The 26653-nt window shown below is 60.4% G+C and overlaps 3 protein-coding genes across 19 annotated transcripts in view; all 3 read right to left on the bottom strand.

Annotated features, from left to right (window-relative positions):
* Window positions 1–303: 303 nt before the first annotated feature.
* REN (renin) lies at window positions 304–5574 on the bottom strand. Its single transcript, XM_040616955.1, has 10 exons — window positions 5474–5574; window positions 4744–4900; window positions 4451–4574; window positions 4029–4147; window positions 3656–3852; window positions 2850–2858; window positions 2334–2456; window positions 1619–1763; window positions 1401–1499; window positions 304–975 (listed from the first exon to the last, which is right to left on the bottom strand). The coding sequence occupies exons 1-10, from the start codon at window positions 5572–5574 to the stop codon at window positions 814–816; spliced, it is 1236 nt and encodes a 411-aa protein (XP_040472889.1). The 3' UTR covers window positions 304–813.
* Window positions 5575–11338: 5764 nt separating this feature from the next.
* GOLT1A (golgi transport 1A) lies at window positions 11339–13159 on the bottom strand. 2 transcript variants are annotated; one of them, XM_040617028.1, is made up of 5 exons: window positions 13054–13159; window positions 12362–12453; window positions 12075–12253; window positions 11848–11911; window positions 11339–11662 (listed from the first exon to the last, which is right to left on the bottom strand). In XM_040617028.1, exons 1-5 carry the CDS (start codon window positions 13151–13153, stop codon window positions 11624–11626), a joined length of 474 nt encoding a protein of 157 aa, XP_040472962.1. In that variant the 5' UTR covers window positions 13154–13159; the 3' UTR covers window positions 11339–11623. The 2 variants fall into 2 exon arrangements, with proteins under 2 accessions (XP_040472962.1, XP_040472963.1); XM_040617029.1 differs by having other exon boundaries at window positions 12075–12187.
* A 1049-nt stretch (window positions 13160–14208) lies between these two features.
* PLEKHA6 (pleckstrin homology domain containing A6) overlaps window positions 14209–26653 on the bottom strand; it is a 48512-nt gene continuing 36067 nt past the window's right edge. For 11 of the 16 annotated variants that reach the window (XM_040616595.1, XM_040616585.1, XM_040616581.1 and 8 more), the window contains 16 exons: window positions 25548–25628; window positions 23943–24011; window positions 23426–23506; window positions 23041–23190; window positions 22518–22613; window positions 21992–22103; window positions 21696–21835; window positions 20823–20972; window positions 19351–19477; window positions 19114–19223; window positions 18664–18846; window positions 18347–18511; window positions 17957–18090; window positions 17674–17816; window positions 16945–17068; window positions 14209–16400 (listed from right to left, as the gene is read on the bottom strand). In XM_040616595.1, the coding sequence (XP_040472529.1) occupies window positions 16953–17068; window positions 17674–17816; window positions 17957–18090; window positions 18347–18511; window positions 18664–18846; window positions 19114–19223; window positions 19351–19477; window positions 20823–20972; window positions 21696–21835; window positions 21992–22103; window positions 22518–22613; window positions 23041–23190; window positions 23426–23506; window positions 23943–24011; window positions 25548–25628 (1857 nt within the window). In that variant the 3' untranslated portion in view covers window positions 14209–16400; window positions 16945–16952. The remainder of the gene's footprint in view (window positions 16401–16944; window positions 17069–17673; window positions 17817–17956; window positions 18091–18346; window positions 18512–18663; window positions 18847–19113; window positions 19224–19350; window positions 19478–20822; window positions 20973–21695; window positions 21836–21991; window positions 22104–22517; window positions 22614–23040; window positions 23191–23425; window positions 23507–23942; window positions 24012–25547; window positions 25629–26653) is intronic. The other 5 variants (XM_040616590.1, XM_040616592.1, XM_040616582.1 and 2 more) reach the window with 4 other exon arrangements.

Genomic DNA, 26653 nt, shown 5'->3' with positions numbered 1-26653 from the left:
CCAGTGGTCCCGACCCCCCCCCCCCCCCCCCGTGGGAAGGCAGGTCGAGGCATGGGGAGCTCACACAGCAGCTCATCTCCTGCAGAAAGAGCTTGTTTGCTGTTTGAAAAGACCCTGATTTGCCTGCATGTAGATGCTGTGGCACTAGCTGGGAGGGTGTTTCACTCTTATGAAACAGGGAAGGGCATAAATGCAGTGGTGGATCCTAGAAGAGGGACACTCGTCAACCAGTTCTCTTAATAAAAGCATCTGATCTCTCCCCTCTGCAAGAACAAGCATTTAGACAGGGTCCCGTTGCTCTAAGACTGTTTAATATTAAAATCATGAAGAGGGGTAGAGTTAACACCAGCTACAACTATCTTCAAACACAGCCAGATTATTTTTCTCCCATTTAAAGAATAGCACGAAGCGTAACAGATCATCCCTCCTCAGTCTGTCTGCAACCTGCGAGCACCTCCACGCCAGCAGCAGCTCGCTGCATGCCAGTTGTACTATTGCACATCACCCTGAAAGTCGCTGGAGGTGCAGCTCCCTCCGGACATAGGATCCCGCTTTGATTTCCAAACTGAACACGCTCTCCAGAAGGCGCGTTGAAGGCTCAGTTCTCCCCAGCAGCAGAGACTCTCGGGAAGCAGAGCGGGGGTTTTGGAGTGGGAGAAGGTGAGGTTTTGCAGTTGCTTCGGTAAAGAGAGGAGGTGGCTGAGCTGTAAGGAAATTCGGCTTTCATTTGCACTTCAAACCATTCCTTCTTGGTGGTATCTTTGCCTCCAGGCTGGCTCCCTCATCCCTCTCCCCAGCCCCCCCCCTCAGCCATCAGCGGGCTGTGGCAAAGCCGATGCGGTTGTTGCGCCGGTCGAATTTGGTGTAATAGTGCCCGATGAAGCTGGCGCCCAGGATCCAGAGGGGACCAGCCGGGGGTGGGATGTCCAGCCCTGAGAAAGCCACCACGCAGATATCCTCCCCGTACTGCGATTGCTGCAAAGAGGAGGAGAGCCACACAGTGAGGGAGATGCCAGGAGGCAGATCCCTACTGCAGCCTGCCTGAGGAAGGGCTGGGATCCCCAGCTCAGCATCCTCTGCTTGGCCTCGACGTTCCTTCCTCCAGGAAGGAGGATCCCTCCCTTTCTCTGCTCTTTGCTGCTCACCCCAAATCTCCCCCAAACCACCCAAGGAAGCAGCGACAGCTTGGGCTGGCTCATCCAGGCACCTCTGCCAAACAGAAGGGTGTGGGGAAAACCAAGAAGCATCATTCTGGGGCTCATCTCAGCTGCTTTAGGGGAGCCAGGAGGGCGCAGGGTGCTGCAGGAGACCTGCACCCCGAGATGCACTGCTCTCCCCATCAGATGCACCCAGCCTGGGGGGAGCTGCCCTCCCGCCCCGCATGGAGGGATGCAGCTTACCCGAAGGATGTAGGCTGAGCCACTGAGCACGTAGGCCTTCCCGCCCAGGTGGAAGGAGATGTTGGGCAGCTGAGGGACTTGGTTACAGTCCACCACATACTGCAGGAGGAGGAGACAGCGCTGAGTTCATTTGCTGGGACGGGGGTGGGCTGGGGTACAGACAGCTGAGGCGGCAGGTGGTGGGCACGTGGAGCAGGGCAGAGGGGGGCTTTACTCACCTCTCCTTCGGCCATTTCTGCCGCCCCGATGGCTTTCATCAGCACGGAGATGGGGCCGGCTGGGCCGGTGATGTAGGATGCTCCTGTGTCGATGGCCACTGAACAGCCTTCCTTGCAGAACAGGATTTCAGCCCCTACGGACACCCTGGAGCCGGAGGGGAGGGGGGTGACCCTGAGTGTCCCATGGTGACCACCGCTTGGCTCCCAGGGCCATGGGTGCCACATCTTTGTGCAGGGATCACTGGCCAGGCAGAGCATGTGCTGCTCCCAGTGCCTCCGGACTCTCCAGGGGCACTGGGAATCCTCCCTTCAAGCTTCTCAAATGTGAAGGCTAAGCTTTGTCATGTGTGGGGGTTTTTTTTGTTGTTTTGTTTTGTTTTGGTTTTTTTTTTAAATGAAACAAAGCGGAATTGTTTCAGTGCCTCACACTCCTTCTGCAGGACTAAAGGGGGTTAAACTCTTCCACTGCAGCTTCCAAGCTGAATCAGCCCACGGTGCCACCCCCTCCGCATTCCCCAGCTCCCTCCTGGCTGAGCCTGGAGATGCAGTTCTGGAGGAACCTGCTCCCCTCCAGAGGGGAAAGCATTCACCAGCAACACCGAGTGAAATCCCCATGGACCACCTTCCCCACCACCCGGCACGCTTTTCCCAGGCCCACCCTCGCCCACCCAGGGGTCTTTGCAGGATGTGGCCCGGTGCTGCTCCCTGCCCTCACCCCTTCATGCTGATCTGCCAGTAGCCGCTCTTGCTGACGTTCAGGTAGTGGAAGTCCCCGGTGTAGTAGGCTGGGTCGCTGCCCCCGAAGATTATTTCCCCCCCAGGTTTGAGAGGCATGTTCCTAGGGTGCAAAACACAGCGGAGTGATTCCCCCTCGGCTCCTGTCCCTGAAAAAACCAGTGAGAAGGGACCAGCCCCAGCCGTGAGGCTCTGCTGACCCGGTTAGCAGCGGAGGAGAGCGAGTTGGAGCAGAAGAAACCCCGAGTTAGTTCAGAGGGGTGCAAGAGCCCGCAGGAGAGGGGGTGCCACATGCAGAGGCATCTGAGCAGGTGGGTGCTGGCTCCTGTGTGGGGCAGGCATGTGGGCAGAGCCCGGCACAGGGCTGCTGCGGCGCGTGAGCTCCCATGGACCAGTGCCTGGCAGTGGGAGCAGGGGCTGCTGACCCGCCCTGGGGTGCACGGGTGGCTGTTAGTGGGTGCTGTCCTGAGAGCACTCGTGCTTTGTGTCTTCTTACTTCGAAGCTCTGCAAAGAGAGAGATGCTCCGTAAGCCTGGGGGCCGAGAGCAGCTGTATCCCTGGGGTGCCAAGGGCACCCAAGCGGCACCCAGATGAGGCTGCAGTTGCAGCCAGCGTCGTTAGGTTTTGTTCGTTATTGATGTATCCACCCTCAGCTGAGGTGAAGAGGTACCATGCCTGCTTGAAGCGTGAGTTTGTGGGTCTGTTTGTCACTGCACTTGCCAGTGGGGCCACTGGGGACTGCTGGGGCTGGGGGGGCAGCATTCCTGCTCTGCCAGGATGGGGCCCATCTACCCACTGCTCCTGCGGGTATTGGTGCTGCAGGGAGGACAGATGCTGGGCCACAACAGTTTGGCGTAGGAAATGAAAAGTTTGGCTGTTTGTGCAGGTTTTTCAATAGATTTTTGGTGATTTTTTGATTTATTATTGTTTTGCCTGTAGGTGAAGCGCTAAATCCACTCCTGGCTGTGATTGCTCCAGCCCCGCTAGCAGAGCTGGTGACTTTGTGCAATCCGACAGTGACAAACGAGCAGGGAGCAGCCATTCCCGGCCTCGGCACTCCCTGCCCAGCAGCTCCAGATAAGCATCCACCTGGCTCTGCCTCTTGTGCCGCCTCATTTCACCTCAGCTCCTCCAGGCATCCTCAACGTGCTCCTGCCCTCCACCCCCACCAGGTCCCGCAGCCTCAGCCATGGCTCTTTCCCAATCCCAAGGTGCAAACCCGGCACTGCCGTGGCTGCAATGCCCGTGCCTTGCCCCGCAAACACCTCCCCAGCCCTGGCACCTGCTCCCCATAAGACCCACCGGCTGTAGTAGACAGAGAAGACGTCCTCCTTGAGGATCTGCTGGGAGAGGATCCGGTCGAAGACAGGGGTGATGCCGTCGATGGCCTGGCTGGGGTAGCCCATCCCCAGCACCCCATCAAACCTGGCAAAGATGAAGGGGAAGGCAGGCAGCGCCGTCGCCTCGGCAAAGACCTGGATGATGGGGATGTCTGACACCTGGGGAAGGGCACAAGCATCCGTGCAGGGAGCTGGGGGGCTAAATCCCCCAAAGAGCCCCCCCCACACACTCTTGGGGTAACCAGGGGTGCTCATATGGGTGAGCAGAGCCACACGCGGACATCTCCTTGCTGAGCCAGCAGCTCCAGGTCTGCAAATTCAGGACACGCACGTACCGTGACGATGTCCTGGCTGAGGAAGCCTTTGACGCTCCCCGTCCCGTAGCGGATGGCGAAGCCTGTGCCGTTGGCTATGTACGTCCGCGACTTGGAGGAGTCGTAGCGACTGTGGGAAACTGGGGAGAAGGAGAAGGTGCATCAAAGAACGCGAGTGAGGCGGCAGGAGCAGGACCGGCTGAGGGTCTCTACTCCCCCAGCCTCTGTGGGGTGATGAACCCACCTTGCACCAGTGCCAGGGGACCCGACAGTGGCAGACCAACCCCCCCTCATGCAAAGACAACCATGCGAGCCCGCTCTGAGCAGCCCTTGAGACGGAGGGACTCGTCTACGGTCACTGAGCTGAAGCTGGAGCTGAGGTTGGGGGGGGGGGGGGGGGGTGTCAGCCCCAACCCCGTGGCGGGCCATGCCCCCGTACTCACCGCAGGCACTGTAAAGGGGGGAGCACTTGTAGGATGGCACCCACAGGTTGGCCGAGCCCGTGTCAAAGACCACCTTGAAGGTCTGCGCGGGGGTACCGATGCTGATCTCGCCAAAATACTGGGTCTGGAAGAAGGACGGCATGGGGAGCATCCCGGGGGGCACAGCTCAGGCAGGGCAGGGGGGTCCCACAGACACAGGTGGCAGCGAACGCACCGTGGGGTGCAGCGGGTGGGACTCGGGGGGTGCGGGGCTGTGTTGGGGTGACAAGCCCCCCACGCAGGGAGACACTCACATCCAGGTAGTTAGTGAGGAGGGTGGGGGCTGTCCCGTTTCGGGGGGCGACCACCCCGCTGCGCCTGCTCTGCCTCAGCTCGGGGAAGACGTCGGACACCTTCATGCCCATCTCCTGCAGCGTCTGGCGGATGGAGGGCATCCCCCGCAGCGCGATCCTGCCGGGGGGCGAGGGCAGGGCTGGGGGGCCAGGGAGCACCCGCAGAAGACACCCCCCCCCCCCCCCCCATCCCCCGCCCAGCATTCCTGCCCTGGGAAATCCAGCCAGGTGGCTCTAGATGGCAGCAGCTCCCCACGCCGTGGGGCTGCCAGCCCCACACCGGCCCCGGGGATGGGGGGATGCATCACAGCCCACTCAGGGCAGGGACCCCAAGCGGGGGTGGCTGCTGCAGGAGGCATCTACCCACAGCGGGCAGCCACCCCCGGGCTGAGCCCAGCCCCGCGCTTGGCTCGTTTGCTTTACAAATGGAACGCTCATCTTGGCCTCCTTGGTTGTTTGGAGACCAGGATGCTGCTGAGCCACGCGGTGCTCAAGGGGAGAGGGGGAGAGGAGCAAGGAAGAGCAGGTGTGCTAGTGCAGGGAAGACAAGGAGGAGGAAAGGGATCTCCCAGCATGGCTGCAGCAGGAGGAGAGCCCTTCAGCCCTCAGCACCAGCCCAAGCACCCAGGAACAAGGGGAGACAGTGAGACCCAGCACACCACGGGCCACCCGCAACACGCACGCCTGCTACCTCTGCAAAGCCTGGGCTGGCGAGGGGAAGAAGCTGGCACCCCAGGTCACGGTCAAGACCACCAGATACTGCTGCACCCTCCTGCTGTGTCCTGCCGGCATCGCGTTCTCCCAGGGCAGCCGCCTCCTTCGCCAGCTGCTTAGTTGCATCCCAAAGGGGAGGATGCTTTTATAGCCTGTGTTTCTGCATCCCTGTGGGTTTCTCCTCCCCGCTGGCCGGGGGAGGGCTGAGGATCCCATGGGCAGCACCAAGGGCAGGTGGCTGGATGCTGGCTGTGACAGTCCCTGCTGGAGGGTGGCATGGCTGAGAGAGCCCCGTGCCCAGCAGCAGGTGGGCATGGCTGACAGGCACGGCTGGCAAGGGGAGCTGTGAATAGCTGGGAGCCGTGAGCCCACGCTCCTTGCGGTTAATAGCATTGCTACGTGTCAGCGCCTGGCTATCGCTAACTGTGTGTGCAGGCCACGGGCCAAATGCCTGGTGGTGTCAATCAGGAGAGCTGGTGGGTGATGCTGATGCAGGTGGTGGTGGCTCAGGTCTAGATGGCAGTCTGGCCAAGGAGATGTCCCCAGGCTCCATGCTGCAGAGGAACCAGGTTTGCCCTTCCCCAAAGGCCTGGGATTGGGAGCAGCAAAGGGTGCTCAGCCACAGCCCCCTCGGCCACGCAGAGGCCAACTGCAAACCCACCAGACCCCACTGCCCTTATGGGGGCTGCTCTGAGCGCAGCAAGGGGGAAACCACCCCCCAGCTCTGCTAAGGCAGCGAGGGAGCAAAGCCTTAACGCAGAGCCTGGAGCAGAGAACAGCTAAACTCATTGCAGTTGTTGCATACTATACTGGATCAAGGTACAAGTTTCCCCAGCCTGGCCAGGCACACCACGGTAGGGAAGAACACTCCATTCCTTACCTTGCACAGGACAAGAGGAGCTCAGCGTGGCTCTGGGTACCCGAGCCGCTGTGCCCAGCCCTGCTCTGTGTTTTGGAAGGGAGATGCTCTCCAAAACCCTCAGCCTGGGGACTCCTTGCTACAAGGTGCATCGCTGGCCCCCAGCTCACACACGGCTGTGCTTCCTCAAGCAGTGCCCAGCCCAGGGTGGTGGGTGCTGGATCAGGCCCTGTGGCTCCCAGCCCAGAGCCTGACCTCAGGGAACCTTGGTGGGAAATGGTTGCAAAAGCAATAAAAATGTTCTTGGAAGAAACCTGACAACACACTTGCCCCCGCCTCAAAACCCCCAGCTACGTAATCACGCCAGCGTGCTCCCGTTGCAGACGGGATTTGTTTAGGGCACTGCTGTCACCCTTACCCAGGGGCCACCAAGGGGGACACCCCACAGGCTGCAGACAGCTTTGCCCCCAGACCCAGGGCTTTAGTGCCTCCTTCCCCTGGGGGATTTTAGCCGCAGTCCTTGGGGCCAGGGGAAGGCTGACCTCTGCGGGCACCAGGGCTGTGCCCACTGGGTCGCAGCCCCGCTCCCCCGCGCCCTGACGTCTTTTCCCACGCTGGGCTCCAGCGCTGCGTCACTCGGGGGAGCCTTGTGCCCCGGCGCAGGTTGCAGCGAGGTGCAGAGGTCAGGAGCCACAGCGATGTGAGAGAGAGCCTGGCGAGGAGCCACCAGACGTAAATCCCCATCCCGGGGCATCCCATGGGCTCTGCCTGCTTTGCCAAGCACTGTTCCCCAAAGGAGAGCCCGGGGCTGTAGTGTGAGTCCAAAAGAAAGAGGGGGAAAGTGGTCTCAGGATGCAGGACCATGGGACTCCAGTGCTTCCAGCTGCCCTTCAACCCAGGGCCAAGGGGAGGCACATCTGCAGGAGCTCTGAGGAGCATCAGATGCTCTGGGCATCAGATGCTCTGGGCATGGCTTTCTCCTAGGAGGGACAGATGGACCCCGCTCCCATGGGGCAGCTGGAGGGGGATGCAGCTGGGAAGGGCAGAGGATGGGGAGTCCCAGGGGAAAGGCAGCACCAGCCTGTTCCGGTCCTGGAGGATGACAGCGCATCCCACATCCTCGAGGATGACAACCCCATGCCAAGGGAATGGCACCACAAACCCCTTGGAAGGGAAACCAAGGCATAAACAGACAAAACCAACTTACCCAAGCCCCTCAGAGAACTGAGGGCTGTTGCCTTGCAGTGGCCAGTGCTAGCCCTGAGGCACCAGGGCTTCAGGATGCCCCTCAGCACCTTCCCCCATGCAAGGAAAATCCCTGCAAGGCTTTTTCCAGTTACCTCCGTCAGCAGCGAGCAGGGATGAGCAGCTGGTGCACAGGAGCAGCAATGTAAAGACCTGACACAGGGCTTTAAATCACCTGCAAGGGGTGGTTTTGTGCACAGGGTCATAGGAACCAGGTGATGGGGAAGGAGCCCTACCGAGGACCAGGCTCCGGGAAGGATGGCCACAGGGACATCAGCCAGCCCTGGGACCACACTGATTTCATCTCCAGCCCTCCAGGAGACCCAGACTTGCAGGGAAGATGCTCAAGACTCCCCACGCAGCCTCAAAGCATCAGGCAGCTCTAACCAAAGCATCACTTAACCTGAATTTGCGATGACTGAAGGTAACATGGGTGCAATCTCCCCGCTCGGTTCCTGCACTGCTGTGGGAAACCTGCTGCAGTTTGCTGCAGAGGGCTGGGGTTTCCTACAATTACGCATCCCATAAAGAGCTGCTCATCTGGAAATAGCAGGGGAACGCTCTTAAGTTATTTCCCTGCCTGCTTTCAAGGAGTTGAACGATTAAGCTAAGAGGGGAAATCAAGGAAAAAGCTTTCCAGAAAGAAACAAATGCTTTCCTGAAAGATAAATGCATTCCTCTAGCGTTAGGCTGAACAAGTGCGTTTCTTAAAATAAAATTTGAAATATTAAGTACTTCCCTCTCTAAATGGAATCTTAGCCAGTTTCACTGAAGAGTCTTATTTCTTGAGGGATCTTTTAAAGCGGTACAAAAAGGTAAGCACATTTCTGTCCTTCCCACGCATTTTACACACTTTTCTCATCCTTGACTTTGTTGCTAGTAAAAACACATGAGGCTTGTGAGGATCCTTGTTTTGGATGACTGAAGAGGTCGAGCATAAAAGCAACTTTTGGGAAGGACTTGGAGGAGGCTCTGGATGGCACCAGCACTGGGGGAATTCAGCCATTGACGTCAGCAGAGCCAGGGCTTCACCCAAAGTGTTTGCTTGAAACCAAAACTTCTCTGGCAGGGCACATTGAAATAGCAATTTACTGAACAAAAGGGAAAATATTCCCCTGCAATAAGCTTCAGCAATGCAAGCTGGGGAGAGGAGCTCTGGCTTGCTGCTGCCTGCTCCATCCCAGAGGCAGCTCACAGCCTTTCCCTAGCTCATTTTGGAGCCTGATGGGAAGCATCATTCACAGCCGCCCAGGGATGGTGCTCCATCCTGACTTGATTTTCCCAGCAGGGTGAAGTGACAGCACCTTACAGCACCCAGAGCGCACACCCTGCTCATCCATGCTTGCTGCCAGAGAGATGGGGCGTTAAAGCATGGGAATCACCTTATCTTGCACAGAACATCTCTGGTACCATTCCTCTTTCTTCTGGTGAAGTCCCAAAGACAAAACATGGCCAGGAAAAGTTGCTGTGCAGCCCAGGTACGAGGTTCAGCTAGGTTGAAGAAAAGACAGGAATCACAGATAAGCATCAGAGAGGCTGCAGCCCTCACTCCCACGATGTCCAAGCTCATCCTCCCTCTCCTGTCCCTCCTCCACAAATAGCTGCCCAGCTCTGCTCCAGACCCCTCTGCTTTATCATCAAAGCTGGCCCTGATACCAGCAGGGCTGGACCCCCATCTACCTTCCTCCTGCCCACAGCCAAGCTGATGCCAGGAAGCTGCTGGCTCTTCTTACCCCTTCCCCAGAGCCTTCTGCTGCAATCCGCACCCAAAGTAAAGGCACCCCCTCAAAACCAGCAGCAAGGGAGCCACTTCCCCTGAGCCAGACCCCCTCAGGGATCCAAAAGCAACCATCCCCAACTTGGGGAGGGGGCTGCCCTGATTTATCCCTGCTGGGGAGCTCATCGTCTGTAACCCAGGGCTCAGCCTGGCTGCTGGGCTGGGGTTTGGGTGCTCAGATGAGTTACTGCACATCACCTGAGCAGCCAGAGCAGTTCCCAGCTCTGCTTTCACCTGGTGCAAACCCACCACAAACCTGGGCACCGGTGCGGTGCCTGCTAAGCGCCAACAGGCACAGCCACCAGCTCAATCAGGCTGCGCTTCCATCAAGAGGGAACAGGTTTAACTCAAACTCATTAATTAATTCTTGCAAGTTAAGAAGAGTATCTGCACAGGGACCAGCTTTGATGTGATTGCCTTGGTTTAATTAAACTTTTGCTTGCACCCAGCTTCCCAAGTGCTCATAGAAACCTGGCTCACATCCATTCGGCTCGTGTCTCTGATCGCACAGACCCGCTGAGTTATCCAACCAGTTCTCTGGCAGTGCCGGCTGTGCTCCTAGGGAGAGGAGTTTCTGCAGCCCGAAAAAAATAGCTTCTTTAGAACCATCTGACATTAAGCTAGGAGAGCTTTGTGCTGTCCTCAGATTCCTGCCGGCCATGAAGGTCTCCCTGCAAGCAGCCAGCCTCTCACACCAGGAGATGCTCGTCCCCCAGAGCATCCAGCAGCGCAGGTCCTGCCTCGAGCAGTGTTTAAAAGCACCTGATGTACCTGGGCCTGAACGGTTCTTGAGGTCAAATCAGCTGCAGAGAGGACACAGAGGGGACATGGTAGGTGATGCCATGTGATGGGACCCCAGCAGCCACCCAGAACAGCCCCTTTCTGTCCCTGCAGGAACAGGCTGGAAAGCAGCAGCTTCCCATTGCCCTCCCAGGAGGTGTGCTGGGGCTGCGAGGATGCACAGCAGATGAAAAGGTGCTTTGAATGCCAGTGGATAGGGCTGGACCCCCCCTGCGGCGTAAGCCATGGGATCTCCAGAGTGGTGCAGACATCCAGGTGATGGGTAGCAGCCAGCTCCCCCAGCACCCACGCTGGCATTGGGGTGGGCATCAGGTGCTGGAGATGTTGCCCTGGCTCAAACCCCGGCAGAGCTGTCCCAGTGTCCCCCACCGCCGCTGTGGTTCCCACCAGCTCCGGCCAGCCAGGCAGCAGCCATCGGGTCCAGCTCTGCTCCGTCCCGACCTCATCCCACAGGAAACGGGTCTATGGGAAATGCAAGTCCTGGCCCATAGTGCTCAGAGATGTCAGCACTTTAACTCCGTGGATTTGCTCCAGGTCCCCCCTCCCACCCCAGCATCTCTCAATTAATTAATAACCCCAGATGTCATTTGCTTTTTCATGGTCGCTGAATTTGAACAGGATAATTTACTCTCCTCTGATCAGGTCATGAAATGTTAATGTGGTCTAATGGGTGTTTTCCTAACCTTCCCTGCCCTCTCCCGTGGCTCCCTGGGCTCTGCCCTCCGCAGCCCACATCCCTGCGGGACGCATGGGAAGGCAATGCCACTGCCCCTGCCTGTAAGCCAGGGCTGACTGAGCCAGCTGGAGCTCATGGCAAGGGCAGCCGGGAGCCACGGCCACCAGAAGGTCCCCATGCCACCTCCAGTCATGGCCATGGGAAGGTCCTTGTGCCACCTCCAGCTGTGGCGATGGGAAGGTCCTTGTGCCACCTCCAGCCGTGGCCATGGGAAGGTCCTTGTGCCACATCCAGCCGTGGCCATGGGAAGGTCCTTGTGCCACATCCAGCTGTGGCGAAGGGAAGGTCCTTGTGTCACCTCCAGTCGTGGCCATGGGAAGGTCCCTGGGCCACCTCCAGCCGTGGCCATGATGCTCTTGGTGACACTAGGAGATGCCAGAGCTGGAGCAAGCCTTGAGCCACAGGAAAGGAGCACGGTCTGAGCTCAGTCTCAGACACAATTTTAATTAAATCTTTCCACAGGGGAAGACAGAAAGAATAAAATAATGCTAATACGTCCAGAAGCCTGTCTGGCACAGTGCTTGGTCCCCGGAGCCTTGCTCAGGAGCTCCTGTGGGAGCCCCACAGGGCGGTGAGGCACTGTCCCCGGAGCAGGGGTGGCTCCGACCAGCACTGAGGGTCCCAGGGCTGAGAGGCAGCAGCCCACCGCTGCTGGACCCAGTGCTCGCTTGTGCCATCCCATCTCCAGCGATCCAGCCTATCTCACAGGTCACACCACGGAGCCGCTGTCTCCCACCTTCTGCAGGAGCTGCAAGAGGGACAAATCCTGATCAGCATGAAAATCCTTCACTGCATCCCTGGGGGGTGCGGGGAGGCTGTGATGGCTTTCCCTGTCTGGTCCCAACCATGGCAATTGGGATTGATATCACCCAAGGATTGCAAACCCTAAGGGTCACACCAGCCCCTGCGAACTGTGCCCAGCACCCTGCTTACCTTGCTCAGCACAGGGATGTTTACCAGCGAGCCCAAAAACCCAAATGCCACTGGGAAAAAACTCCTGTGTCAAAACAAAAGTTTCTGTTAATATCTGTGCCAGAATTTTGCTATTGGGAGCAACGGGGGCTCTGCCCAGGGCTGCAGGACACAAAGACCCCCAGCCCCAGCTCCTCAGGCCGGGATACCCATGCCGTGCCGGGATGGCCGGGTGCTGTGGGACGGACCTGAAGAGGGTGATGAAGCCATAAGCCTCCAGCAGCATGCCCAGGAGAGGCCACCGCAGCAGGACGATGAGGACCCCCCCGAGGAAGAAGCTGGTGCCCTTCAGCTTTGGCCGCTGGAAGAAGAAGGTGAAGGTCCTCCTGAAGCCGATGATGAAGACCAAGCCAGAGAGGAAGAGGATCTGGGAGGATGCAGGGGAGCAGGTCAGAGGAGCCCTGCCCAGGTGGACCCTTTGCTCCATCCTGGGCGTCAGTGCCTGCTGCGGGAGCCACAGCCCCACTGTACTCACGTTCCCAAAGGCCAGGAGCACTGAGTCGAAGTACAAGAGCATCCCAAAAAGGACAAAGAAGAGGCCGAAGCCAACCAGTCCCACACCGATCCCTGTGGAGAACGGGAGAGCTGAGACGGAGGCTTGGGCACATGGCTCAGGTCCCACCTCGAGCTGCAGTTGTGCTCCTCAGCAACTTTCTGGCTCATTCCCTCCCAGAAATGTGCTTTGGATTTCTCTCTAAAGCTTAGAAACAGCCTTTCAATCTGCCCAAGCCTTGGGGAGTCTGTCAGTACCCTAGAAACCCATCTGGGCTTCTGGATACAGGATAAACCATAAAGAAAAAAATAAATGGGAAGACCATTTCCAGCATTTTTCTGAATAGTGGCACGAAGGGTGTTGGTGCAGGGAGCCGGTGGGTGAGGCTGGAGATGTTCTCCCCTGCTTGCTGTTCCTGCTGCAGACCTGGGCAGATGGGAGGCTCTGCAGGACCCCAGTGCTGGTCCCCACACCCAGCCCTGCCTGCCCCCCGTGTCCTGGCAGGGCTCCCACCGTGTCCCCCCCCTGCCCCAGCATGGGGCTTGCCATCACCCCAGCCCCCCCAGCCTGCAGCTTCCTGGCTCGGTGCTGCGGAGCACCCCCACAGTGTGTCCTGGTCCCACAGGGATGGGCATCGCTGCCGGGACACGGCCACCCCCTGCCCACCCACTTACGCTGGAAGTCGCTCAGAGACACCATGTTGCTGGCAGCGGGGCTGGGCGAGGGTGCCTTCCCGGCAGTGACCCTTGGAAAGGCCTTTAGTCCCCACGTCATCCTGCAAATCATTAACATCCCGGCAGTGCCTGCCCTGCAGTGGCAGCACCCCTTTTGGGGGGGACACAGTGGCTGGGCATCGCTGCAGGGTGACACATAAGGGCTGGTGGCCACTGGTCCCTGCCCTCCCTGCAGTTGTCCCTGGGAAGGGATGGGCAGTGCTTGGAGCGGATCCCAAAAGGGGGGTGCACACAGCTGTGGTGTCCCGTGGGGTGTCTGAGTGGTACCCGGGGCACCGTGACCCCCCGGCTGGGAGGGAGCCCCGCACAGGCCTGGGTGCTGCACGCACAGCTCCCTGCAGCATCCTCACCGAGCATCGCGCGGGGCAGGAGGGTCGGTCCCAGCTGGCAGCCAGGCTGGAGGGGAGCTCTGGCATCCGCTGTGCCCCTGCCCCCCCAGTTTGCTGCCCAGTGCAGGGCTGATGGCTCAGCCAGACCTGCAACGCAGGGTCCCTGTGTGGCACACGTCACCCCTGGGACCTCTGCACCCACATCCCTCGAGAAAGCCCGCAGGGACCAGCTCCACGTACCAGCTACTTACAAACCATCTGCTTTTATTCCTTGGCTTTATACAAACTTGCCAGGTACAAACGTGGGTTTTATCCCTCTGTGAGAGCTGGCTACCGAGCAGCTACAGGAAAAATAAACTCCACTGGGACAGCGAACCCCCCAAAACAGGGAGAGGGAGGAGAAGGTGCCACCAGCCCTGGAGTGAGCTACGGGCGAGGTGAGACCCTTCCTTGCCTGTGGAGATGCTATAGCCATTCATCTGTCATCTCTTTGGCCTAATATTAAAATTGTTATCCGAGGTCACCTCTAGACGAAAGACACGGACACCTTGTTGTTTCGTAGATACTTTTATTTCTCTAACACTAGCAAAAAAACCCAGAAAACAAATGCCTCCCCTCCCACCCTCCCCAGTGCATAAATAGATTTCCTCCCGATGCAAATCCTTTCTCGGTTACAAGTCACTGGTATATGAAGTGTTATGAAAAATAATAACCAAAATAAAATTAAGAATTAAGTTTGTTGTTGGTTTTTGTTGTTTTTTTTTTAAAAAAAAACAAAATCAAAAAATAAAGTAACAACCGGCAGGTTCCACAATAGGGCAGCCATGGGGTCCCGGGTGCACCGAGCTGCGCTCACATCATGGGGATCACACCCGGCCACCACGGCATGGAGCCTTCTGGTGGCTCCAGGCACACCAGGGGCAGGAGCACTGGGATGCTCCTCATCCCCTCCAGTCCCCAGAGACGGGAGGAATCGCTGCCTATGGGTCTGCGTGCCCCTTGGGCTCCTCGCTGGGCAGCACAGTCTCTGCGTGGGCCACAGCCACGCACCGTGGTCCCCAGCATGTTGGCAGTCCCCAGCACGCTGCCGGCGGTGTCCCCACAGCCGGTGTAAGTGGGGTCTGCCCCAGTTACACGAGCTGGGGAGCCCGCCCCGGCCGCCACACCGCTGCGCTCAGGGACAGGGAAATAAACGCATCATCTCTTAAAACTTACAGTCTCTTTTATATTTTATTTTAAATAAATTTGCTTTTAATAAAAGCAGAAAAAATATATATATTTTAAATAGGTTTTTTTCTTTTTTTTTTTTTTTTTTTTTCTCCTTCTGATAAATTGGCAAAGAATCTGCTTTTGTAACTCATTGGCAGGGCTGGTGCCAACAACCCTGCGGAGAGAGCTTAGCACAAAACAGTACCTCCCAGAAAAGAAGAGAAAAACAAATATAGATATATATTATAAATGTATAATTTCCATAAAACATATATTAAGGCATGTAATAGCAAAATAAAGGGCCAGCTTTATGAGCTAAGAGGGCTGCGGGAGGCTCGGGAGCGGAGCAGGACTTGGGGCTCCTGCGTTCCTACCAGTATTGCTACGATGGGGTGCGTGGGGGGTGATGGGGATGCAGAGAGGGGAGCACGGGGCAGGGGTCCTGGTGGGTGTCAGGATCAGGCTAGTAGGGAAATCGCTGCAGGATGGACGTACCTCGCTCCTCACTCCATCTGCCTTGCTCGCCCCAGCCCTGTCGGGGCAGCCCTGCCAAGTGCGCAACCTTGCGAGGGATTCCACCTTTCCTGGAAGAACCAGCTTTTTTTTCCTCCCTCCAGAAAGCTAAAGAAAAGGGTCAAGGTGCTACAGGAAAACCAAACAAACCGAAGGGTCTGGAGCGCAATGGCAAGGTCTTGGGGTGAGACGCAGCGCCAGATTTTCAGAGGGGCTGAGGCAGAGGTGATGATGGCAGGATGGGGGCAGCCAGGATGCTGCTCCCCGCGCTGAGGACGAGCCCTGTTGCTGCTGCCCGGCCACAGTCCCCTTCCCCTTGTCATCACTGTCCCCATCCACTGCAAAGGGATCCCTGCCGAGCCCGCGGCTTTGCCGTCCTGCCCAGCACCTCAGCTCCCCACACTGCTCCTCTGCTCCTGTGCAACATCCCAGTCCCTGCCTTGACCTCCTGCTCCGCACCAGTGGCAAACCAGTGCCCCAGGCAGCCCTTGTACCGCCCTGACCCCAAGCGCAGCACTCCCCCCGGCACCTCCATGTCCCTTCCAGTCCCACCTCCATCCATCCTGTTCCCGACACAGCTCCTCCTTCCTCCTGCTGAGCCACCAGCATGAGGAGCGATGGGACAGGCCAGGCTCTGCCGGCAACCACCCCCAGCCAGCTGGATGCTAAAAGCAGATTCAGGGCACAGGGAAGGGAAGAAGCGCCCCAGGAGCAGAGATGGAGCATCCAGGTCCAGTGTAAGGTGGAAGCACCATCCGTGGTGGGCACTGACTGGTCTCCATCCAGAAGAGCCCCTTCACAGACCTCTGGGAGACCAACGCATCAGCATGGGGAGCCCGGAGAGTCCTACGCTCCCCCAGGGCTGCCCTGGCAGGGAGGTGGCTGCTGTGCCAGTGGCCACTGCTGCAGCTGCCCCTGCCCGGCTGTCCATGCAAGCCTGACACCAGGACACCGTGGATCTGTCCCTGTGCCAGCTGGCAGCCTGGGGGCTCCTCGGGGCCCCGCTCCAGCAGACGGCCTCCCAGCGCTCGCACATCTCCTCCAGGACAGGGTAGAGCAGCTGGTGCTGTTGGTGCTGCATCTCCCCGCTCGGCCGTGCCGGGTGGTCTCGCCATCAGTGGAGGGGGTGGGGGTCCAGGAGAATCAAAAATGATGGCGAGAGGTTCGGTGTCATGTCGGGGTGCTAAAACGTGGCCCCGTGGAACTTGATGGCGCCGGCAGCAGCCAGCGCTTGAGCTGGAGGGAGAGGAGAGCGTGGCTGAGCTATGCACGGGCTGCCCAGCGGTGGGGCAGCCCCCGTGCCCCCCCCCCCCCCCCCCCCAGACCCCTCTCCTGCCCTGCTCAGAGGAAAAACTAGCACAGATTTGGCTCTATGCCCCCGGCTCCCTGGGGGGAACCTCCAACCGAGCAAGGGGACACTCTGTCCCCCCACTTTGCAGCTACCAACATGGACATACCAGGGCAGGTGTACCCCCATAGCCTGGCCTCAAGACCCTCCCCCCCCCTGCAACTTTTGCTCCCTGCATGGGCTCCCCAGCCTGCGGCAGCCTGCTGAGCTCCCCCCACCCCCGCTGGGGTCCCTGGCTGACCCAGCCCGGGGGGCTTTGCCTTGGAGAACACTTGCACTTGGTCCATGGGAGGAGACGGGGCTGACGTGGCTCGGGCAACGTTAGCTGGAGCAAGCAGCGATGGACGGATGCCGGGCGCAGAAGAGGCGCCCCCCGCCCGGCCCCCCGGGATGGAGAGAGGATGGGATGAAGTAGAGAGAAGAGGTGCTTACTTCATGGCTCAGACACGCATAAAATGGCTGTTGTCGGCGACCCGGGATGTTTCAGACGAGAGGGGGTTGGTCGGTGGAGTCGGGGAGGCTGGGGAGGTGGGAGGGCTTGGGGTAGCGCATTGAGCTGGAAACAAGAAATGGGAGAAGGGCGTGAAGAACACAAGCTGCCGGCAGCGGCGAGGGGAAGGAGGTGACCCAGCGAGAGGTTAGCGGAGGGGAGGAAACGGAGAGGACGGAAGGGGGGAAGCAAGCGCGGTCAGGACAAACAGCCACAGCGGCACCCGGCCGCGCGCGCACACGTGAGCTCCCCGCAGGGCTCCTCATGGACAAGGCATGGCGTGCCACCATGCTGGCTCTGGCGCGGCGTGCCACCGCGCGCTGCACGGCCAGGCGCTCCCATCCTGCAGCCTTGCCAAGGTGCTGAAACCTGTGCCCAGCCAAAGCGGCGATGCGCGGGAAGGCAGCCCCCGGCACCGCAGGCAAGGTCCTGGCAGCTGCCGGCATCACCAGGCTGGCTCTCCCACTGACCAGTGCCCTGCCCCAGGACGAGTGCAGCCCAATCTCCTGCCCATATTGCCCCCCTGCTGCTTTTGCTGCCTGTCCATCCATAAACCAGTCTTGCATCCCACCTGCCTGATCCGCCCTGCCCTCCTGGCACGTAATGCTACCTGCGGTCTGCTCTCCGCGGGGCTGGCAGGCTCCGACCCTCTGTGCCCCCCCGTGCCTTACCCGAGAGCATGCGGCCCCGGCGCGAGGCCTCGGCAGCCAGAGCACATGAGATCTCTATCCTCTTCTCCTGCTCCTGCAGCTGGGTCTCGGGGTCCTGGGGGGCATCCACCTCCCCCTCGCCCAGGGGGATGACGTTCTGCAGGCTGCGCAGAACACCCGACATCACCACCTGTGCCCAGCCGCAGCGGGCCAGACCCCGCGGAGATGGCCGGGGAAGGGGTGCAGGTGGGTGGTGGGGTGCACCCCGGGATGGCCCGTCTGGGCATGGGCACAGCAGCCTCACCTGGATTTGGCAATAAGGGTCTTGATCCTTTCCACCTTCTTCTGCTTCTCCTTCATCTCCTCGGGGCTGAGTGGCGTATCAGGCTCCAGTTCAATGTACCGCTCAGGGATGAGGACTTTGTCCGGCGTGGAGAGCTGGGTGCAGCAGCGAGGGCTGAGCTGTGTGCTGGCCACAGAGGACCCACCCCCACCCCAGCACCCACTTGTCCCACTCACTCCCACAGCTCCCAGCACCCGCCTGGGTAAGGGCAGCCCCTGGCCGGGCATGGCCAGCGGCTTCAGGACTCTAACCGATGCAGAAGGATGGATTGACCCCCCCCCAGTGCAGGGTGTGGAGGGAGGGATGCCCCGTCCCCAAGCTGCCAGCTGCTCCAGGACAGCCTGTCCTCACCTCCTTGTTAATGTCCACGTCGTAGTGCTGCGGCTCCAGCTCCATCTTGCGCAGCCGGGCGATCTCCTCCTGGGGTGTCTCGTAGACCTTGCCGGGGTCATCAGAGCGTAGCGCTGCCTCCAGGTCGGAGATGTCCACCTCATGGATGCTACGGTGCCGGCGCACCTGCGGGGGACCCCAGCTCCCCTGAGCCCCCTTGGCATGGCACAGTCCCCCGCCCCAGCCCCCAGTGTCCCCTCTGCTCTGTCAGGGACCTCGAGCACTCTGCAAAGCAAAGACCAGTTTGCCCCAGTCCCACGGCCGGTGCAGGGACTCACCACCTTGTAGGAGGCGGGTGCCTTCGTGCCGGGGGTGTCAGGCTGCTGGCTGCTGGGGAGCTGCAGGCTGCGCCGCTTCTCCTTCATCGAGCCACTCTGGTGGCGCTTCATGCGGTCGATCTGCTCCTCCACGCTCATCTTCACCTTCGTTTCGTTGGCAAACACGGCACTCTTTGGTCTCTCCTGGGGAGACCCCAGCCCCACGGTCATGCACCCCTGCCTGCAGCAGGGTCGGACCCCAGCCGCCCCTCTGCAAGGGGCTGCTGCATTCAGCCTGCTCTCGGGATGGGGGGGGGGAGATGCCCAAATAGCCCAGAGGGTCTCAAGGAGGTGGATGGTGAGATGTGGAGCCACGTAGCCACAGGCTCCTCACCGCAGGCTGCAATACAGCCCCGCTTTGCTAGCCCAGCCCCACCACCCCGGCCCCCAGCCCCTCAAGGCGAGCCCTACCCGGGAGCTCAGCCCGTTGGCCATGCCGCCGATGCTCCTCCTCGGCACGCCGGCTGTGCGCGCCACCTCCTCCTCTGCCGGAGACTTGGTCCTGGGGGGGACGATGCCTACTGTGGAGCAAACCATAATGTCAGGCTGAACCCCCCCGGGGACCAAGGGCAGGGTCCCAGCAAGATTCTGGGTACCCAGCCGGCACGGGGAGCTCGCTGAGCGGGACCCACTGACCCAGTGCCGTACCCTTGTTGAGAGCCGCTTGCTTCTCCCCCTCCTGCTCCTGCCGGCTCTGCGGGAGCCCCTCAGCTGGGGGGCCGCTGGGGGCTGCTCGCTGCGCCTCTTTCTTGCTCTGCTCGAAGCTTGGCTTGGGCTGCAGGAGGGAAGCAGGTCCCCCGTGAGCCCCTCTCCTGCCTGGGGACCGTGCTCTGCCTGGGGACAGACCCGCTGCTCTCCACAGCCACAGGGTGACATACAGCCCACAGACACACTCCGGGGAGCAGATGGACACACAGACGCCAGCCAGATGGTACCAGTGCACCCCAAACGTGCGTGGAGAGGGGCTGACAGGGCTCTGCAGCTCTCGTTCCTGCTACGCCCTGGCTGTCAGGGCTGGGCAGCGATCACTGTCCCCCTAGGACGGGCTCCCGCATGGGAAAGGCTTCCTGCAGGGGTGACAAGCCCACCACGGCTCAGAGGTGGCACCCAGGAGCTCCAGGACAGGGACACCCTGGTTCTGTGCTGAGCTCCAGCAACATCCCATGCCCATGGGAGGGGACAGGATCCCACAGGGGCAGAACCCGGGACAGTCCCCAATGCAGCAGCAGAGAGTGACCAACGGGACATTTTGGGGTCCTTCCCCTCTTGCCTGCCCAGAGCCTGGGCACCGGTGCTGGTGTGATGGAGAGGTATGGCAACAGGGCGAGGAGCCCAGCGTGCCCCCCTGAACCACCCTGTTGCTCTGCAGGGACACGATGCATCCTGACACCCCTTTACACCCTGTGGGTCAGCACGCAACCACGACTGTGCCACCTCACAGCTGCACGGCTGCCGGAGGTGCCACTTGTGGGGTCCGTAGCCCTTCCCAGCTCAGCACGGCCACAGCTTTGCAGTGCCAGCCCCCACGTGCACACATCCTGACCCCCTGGCTGCAAGGACACTTGTGTCTCCTGGTGTCCAAACCTGGGCCCCTTCCCCTGGTGGGACCATGGCCAAGGCATGACCAAGAATTCCCAAATCCAGGTTTGCCCCGGGGTGGGCAGGAGCCGGGGGGTCACCCCCACTGACAGAGCTTGCCAGTAGTACACAGTGGGGAGCGGTGCTGCAGAAGGACAGCAAGAGAGGTGAGGGCAGAGGAAAGCAGAGGGGCCGATGCTGGGGACCACAGCAGCTTCGGGGGCTGCCCAGGAGGAGCCAGCCCCTGTCCTGAGCCAGCGCAGCGGGTGCTGCATGTGGGTGCAGGGGACCTGGTGGGGACAGGAGGGCCATGATGAGGCTGCTGGGGGCACACTGCCTATTGCTCCCCTTGAAGAGGGCAGGTACAGCCACCTGCTGCCTGGCTAGCTAAGTGCCACCTCCACGCTGTCCCTGTCCCCACTGCCAGGGCAGAGGGTGGGCAGCCCCATCGCCTGCCTCATCCCAGCCCCCGCCAGCTGAGGTTTCGGGGAGGAAGAGGACGGGGCGGCCGCTGCAGGGCTGCTCTAGAGAGGTTTCGGTACCTGTCCCCTCTTCACCTCGCCGCCTTGCTGCCAGGAAGGGGAGGTGGGGTACGGCCAGAGGCGGCTCTCGCTGGGGAGCGGAGGAACAGTCGGAGGAGACTCCAGGGGTACGTAGGACTTGGGGAGGGGAGGTCGAGGCGGGCCTGGTTCCTGGGGTGGAGAGGAGCGTGAGGCGTGAGAGCAGAGACACTGAGAGCCGGGAAGGAAGAGAGAGTTAGAAAAAGATCGAGACACACACAGTGGAAGCGTCGAGCCAAGGAAGGGAGGAGGAAGAGCAGCCAGCTGCCACTCCCCAGGGCTCCGTGGTCTCCATGTCCCCATGCAGAGGGGGACAGTGCTCCCCACCTCCTGCGCTGCCCTTGCTGCTGCACGTCCCCAGGGCAGCGAGGCCAGGCAGGGCTCAGGGGCTCCCGAGCTTGGGGCTGGCAGCCCCCAGGAGACATTGCCATCACCTCTGTGCAGCCAGGTGGGGTGGGGGAGTCCCCAGATTCCACCCTAAACTCCAAGTGGATGAAGGTGAGACCAGCAAGGGCAGCGAGAGGGGGCTGAGGTGGCAGCAGGAGCCGGTCCTGAAGCCAAAGGCTGGAGCTGAGCAGCTCTCAGCCTTCAGGGCTGCTTGATGCAGGAGCCCAAAGGCTGCAAAGCCCAGCCGCATCCCCTGCAAGGACCGTGGACCCTGATGTCACTGAGGGACACGTAGCCCATGGATGTGGCCAAAACTGTGTCCCCAGGCAAACCCACTAGGAAACGCAGCCACGTTCCATGCCTGGTGGCCACCCATCCACCAAGAGCAAGGGCTCGGGCCAGCTAGCGAGCCAGGCTGGGGATCCACGGGTGGCAAAAGGCTCCCTAGGGACACCCTGGCTCACTCACCTCGCTGGGTCCTGGCTTGGTGGGTGAGCCCTGGGAGCCGGAGACGAGGGAGAAGGGGCTGAGGGGGCTGGTGAGGCTGGCTGAGCTCAGGGGGCTGGCAGGGCTGTTGGAGCTGTACGTCCCCGAGGGGCCAATGGCCACTGTGGAGAAAAGCAGAAATAAGCACGTGCATCAACACCTCCACCTCCCGAGCTGGCGCTGCCGTCTGCCTGGTGGCAGCACAGGCACCGGGGATGTCCCAAGCCACGGCACGTTGGGGTTTGTGCTGTGCAAGGGCAGGGACGGACCCCGCTCACCTCTGTGCTTGGCAGTGTCCGTGCCGCGGGATGGGTTGTTCTTCCTCAGCCCCTCCATCACGTCCTGGATCCGCCAGATCTCCTTCTGGATCTGCCGGTTGAGCATTTCGTTCTGGAGGGGAGAAGAGGCAGCGGTCAGAGCAGCTCCCGCCGCTGTCAGCCCCACGCCGAGCCGAGGGATCCGGGGGTGCTCAGCTGAGGCAGACACAGCCTGGGGGGCTCTCAGCTGTCATGCCCATGACTCGCAGCCTGCCAGGAACCACGGTTCCACTCTCTGGGTACCCGCCATGGGCTGGGGGGAGCTGACGGAGCCTCAGCAGCACAGAGAGCGCTGGGCTGCAGCCCCTCGATGGTGCCCAGGTTCCTCAGCCCCTCTGTCCTTGCCCATGACCAAAGCAGGACACCAAGGGCTGAGCATGGAGCAGCCACTTGCAAACCGGCTCCTCGGGGGGAGCAGAGGGCTGAAGGAACCAGGGGGCTTCCACCATCAGTGGAGGGACCCTGGTGCCGGTGGGGTCCTGCTCACCTGGATGTCCAGGTTCAGCTGCTCCCAGAGGTCGTCGTGCAGGGTGGACACCTCACTTTCCAGGCTCTCGTACTCAGCAGTGCTATTTGCCAAGGCCTTGGGGGGCACAGGTAGGTGGGTTAGGGGGGGTCTTTGGCAGGTTTCTCCCCCAACTAGCAGCAGCCCTGGCCAGGACAGTGTGGGAGCACCCGGGAAAGCAGGAGGATGCTGCACCCAGCACAACGTCCCCAAGCTGAGGAGGGGGTGGCAGCAAGGGGGTCCCAGCTCTGCTGTGCCCATGGGAACGCCGGGTGCTGACAGCACCCTGGCACAGCAGGGATGGAAGCAGGAGCCGAGATGGCTCGGGGCATGTGTGCCAGCTCACCACAAGGGTTAATTCGCTTTGTCCCCACTGAGGGACTTGTCTAGGTCCCCAGCCAGCCAAGGGGATTTCCCTGCCTGTTTTTTTACAGGAAGGGAGAAAAGGGACCAGGCAGGGGAGAGACCCACAGCCAGGGACTGCAGCGGACAGGGAGCCCGTTACCGTGCTGGCCTGCGACAGCTCCACACGGATATTGATGAGCTGGTTCTGGAGCGATTCCTTCTTGTGCAGCAGCTTCTCTGGGTAGGCAGGCTGGCTCCCAAACATCTCCAGCTCCTGGTGCGTCCCCATCAGGGCACTCTCCAGGCTCTCCTAGGGGGATGCAGCCGTGAGAGCCTGGCTGGTGCAGGAGCTACAGTTCCTCTCCTTAACAGGCCATTAACACGTGGGGAGTCCTGGGACTGTGGCAGGGCCAGGGCATCGCCCCCAGCCCCACTGAGCTGTCCCCAGGAGAGCAGGACACGTTGCTTCCTTGCAAAGCAGTTGCTGCCTGGGACCGTGCAGCACGGCTCACCCCAGACTGTCGCTTGAGCTGCCCAGCACGTACCTTCTCTGCTCGGAGCTGCTGCACCAGCCTCTCCTGCTCCCGTAGCACCTTGTTCTGCTCACAGAGCTTCCCCAGCAGCTTCTGTGCCCGGGAGGGAAAGAGAAAGGGAGAGGATGAGAGCCCAGCAAGGCGGTGTGTGGGCTGCACCCGTGCCAACAGCTCCGTGCTCAGCCACGAGAGACGGGATGCAGCCAGGACATGGCCCACAGGGCTGGATTGATGGGACAACGCCTGGTCCTGGGGAGGGTTTCCAGCCTCCTGCTCTCATTGCAGGGACTTGAGCCCTGGCCAGGGTGACACGGGTCAAATCTGGACACGGGACAAGACCAAGCAGCTAAGCTCCATGGAGGATTTAGTCCCCAGGCAGCACACACCACACCGGGGACAGCACCAGCTCCCACCCGGGCTGTGCAGGAGCACTTGGCACAGCTCTATAGGGAGAGCAGATCTTTTGCAGGGGACGGGGGCAAAAGCACGGGGCAGAGAGGGGACACGCAGGACGGACATTTGCTCTTACATCGGTGTCTTGCTCGCTTATCTTGTAGGCATGCAGTGTCTCCCTGTAGGCCTCCGGGAAGGGTGTCACCTGCAAGCAGAGCCTGGGGTGAGCCCAGCTCCGGGAGCCCCTGGGAAAGGTGAGGCAGGTCCCAGCCCCTCTCCCCCATCCCCGTGAGCGGGGAGAGGGGCGAGAGCCACATCTCCGGGGGCGGCATGTGCTCCCCACAGCCGGCACGGCACCGGCGTCGGTCGGGAGGCAGCGAGCGCTGCAGGCAGCATGGGATGTCGGTGCTGGAGCTCTCGCCCTGGCTCTGCCCGGTGGCTCGGATGAAGGCACAACCTCCCTCCCCGTTCCCAGCCCCACCGCCCATCGGGTGGGCAAGCCACGGGAATTAGCTGGAGACAACCTCACTACAGGATGCCAAGAGCCGAGTTAAAGAGATGCCTCATGAATCATTAACTGCCTAGTGTGTAACTGCCACCATTTCACAGGCAGGGAAACAAAGGCAGAAAGATTACGCTGTAATCCCACTTAGCAGAGTGGAAACACCTATAAATCAGCTGCTGCATAAGAGCCTGTTTACCATCCGGCTTCTCTGTGAGTCATTTTCCTTTCCTGGAAATCTAAATTACTAATGGGACCTCAACAATTAAATGCCTCCAAGATCTCAAGATGAAAGGCACAAGATAGGAAGAAGGGGATCATTATTACTAGAAAGCAAGATGCTACTTCAGAGCCATTTAAAACCATAGGAAAATGCAAAGAGACCTGAACCTGGGAAATGCCCAGCACGGCTGGAGGCAGAGCCTGGCGGATGGGGATGCTGCTGCCGCTGGGCAGGGAGCTCCACCAGCGAGAGCATCTCAGCAGCTCCAGCTTCACCCTCCAGCATGTCCCTGCTCCCTGCACACAGCAGATGGAAACAGGCACCTTCCTTTCATCGGAGACCCCCAGCGACTGCCTGGCTGCTGCACACTCGCACAGCCAAGGAGATGCCCTGGGCTGCACAGTGGGGCCCCACGACCCCTCTGCCCAGGGCTGGCAGCATGATGGGCTGCAGGTTGCAGCAATCCAGGGACACGTTCCCAGGCGACGGGACCCGCCTGCGCTTTGAGCTGCAGCCAAACATCGAACATCAGGAGGGACATCCCAATGCTTTTGCAGCCCTCTCTGGTGGAGGAAACAAATGGGCCAGAGCCTCAGGGGATAAGAGGCTGTTTCCCCTCCTTGGTCAGGAGTTAATGCTTTGGTTTACGAGCCTTGGGCTGGATTCCCTGTCTCTGCGTCATCTCACACCTTCTCCTTCCCTCACCAACGTGATGGCAAATGAAGGGTGAGCAAAGCACCCGAGTCCAGCCCAAACGAGCATGAGAGTTCAGGACTGCTGCATCCTCACCTTGTGCTCTCAGCACAAGGATTTACTGGGTTTTAGTGGCTCATGGATGGATTAGCAAAGCCTGTGATGGACTAGCAGGTCCCCAAGAGCATGATGTGCTGGAGCCGCATGGATGTTGGAGTCTGCATGAGTGGAAATGGCAGGAGGTGACCTCAGGGATGGAGTGCGGGGCGGCTGGCGTGGCTGCCATGCACGAGCCATGCACGGCCCGGCGGCCAGAGGCTTACTTGCATGTAGAGCTGAGCCCTAGGGGAGGAGGTCTCCACCATCCTGTTCACCATACTGATCAGGGTTTCGCTCTCGCTCATCTGTGGCAGACAGGGAAGGAAAGTTCAGAGGTCAGCAGAGATGCGCTCCGTGATGCTGCGGTGGTGCTGGGTGCTGGGGTGCTGTCTGAGCGGCGAGGCGGCTCAGTCCAGGAGCCCTCAGGGCATCCGGCTGCAAGATGCCACCTCCAAGAGATGTCCCAGGGGCTTGAGCCACGTGGGGACGGCTGCCCCAGGCTGCTGCTGCTCCATTTTACATACTCAAGAGTATCCTGGGCTGGTTGCATGCCCTGAAAACTTTGTTGAGGGGAAAACACAGATAAAACCGAGCCAGCTCCAAGCTGGGCGGCAGCAAAGTGCACACACAGACACAAGCTTGCACAGAGACGCCCATGGCTGCAGCGCACAGTGTGGTCCCAGCAGACAGACAGACGGGTCCTGCCCCTCACTGACAGATGGCTCGGTGTCCTGCCCTGGCACAGAGCCGGGGCTGGCACGGCCCCACTCAAGGCACAAACGAGCTCCAGGCGCAGGGGACGGTGACTGAAGCCTGGCAGCGGGGACAGCAGCGTCCCCTCTCCAGTCGACCAGCCTTGAGCAGCTGGGTGGGAACAGGGTGCTCCTGCGGGGACAGCATATTGTGGCTGTGCTGCAAGGAGGTGATGGCATTGGGCATGCCCGTACCTCCCAGAGCTGCAGCTGGCCTGCAGCGCTGCCCTGAACTGTGCCCAGCCCACCAGGGGAGCGGGACAGACCCCAACCCTGGTGTCCGATCACATCCCCACCACCCAGAGGGGTCTGCTGCCCTTGGTGCGCTGCTGCGGCACCGCGCAGCCAACAGTGGCCACGGGGACCCATCGGCGGCACTGGAGCTTCACCGCTGCCTCTGCCTGCAGGAACACTGCAGGAGCCCACAGCAGATGATGCAAGGGAAGCCCCTCACACCCAGGACCCTCAAGGTCCAAGGGGTGATGGCAGTTTAAGCACAAACCAGGGACCAAACCCTGACTGGGTGCAGGTCAGCAAGGTGACGTGCAGCCGATGGAGCCGTCCCCATGACCGGACAA

The sequence above is a fragment of the Falco naumanni genome, chromosome 17 (assembly GCF_017639655.2).
Source record: "Falco naumanni isolate bFalNau1 chromosome 17, bFalNau1.pat, whole genome shotgun sequence".
In the NCBI taxonomy this organism is placed as follows: domain Eukaryota; kingdom Metazoa; phylum Chordata; class Aves; order Falconiformes; family Falconidae; genus Falco; species Falco naumanni.
Note: the sequence above shows the minus strand (reverse complement) of the source record. Positions and strands in the feature narration are given on the sequence as shown.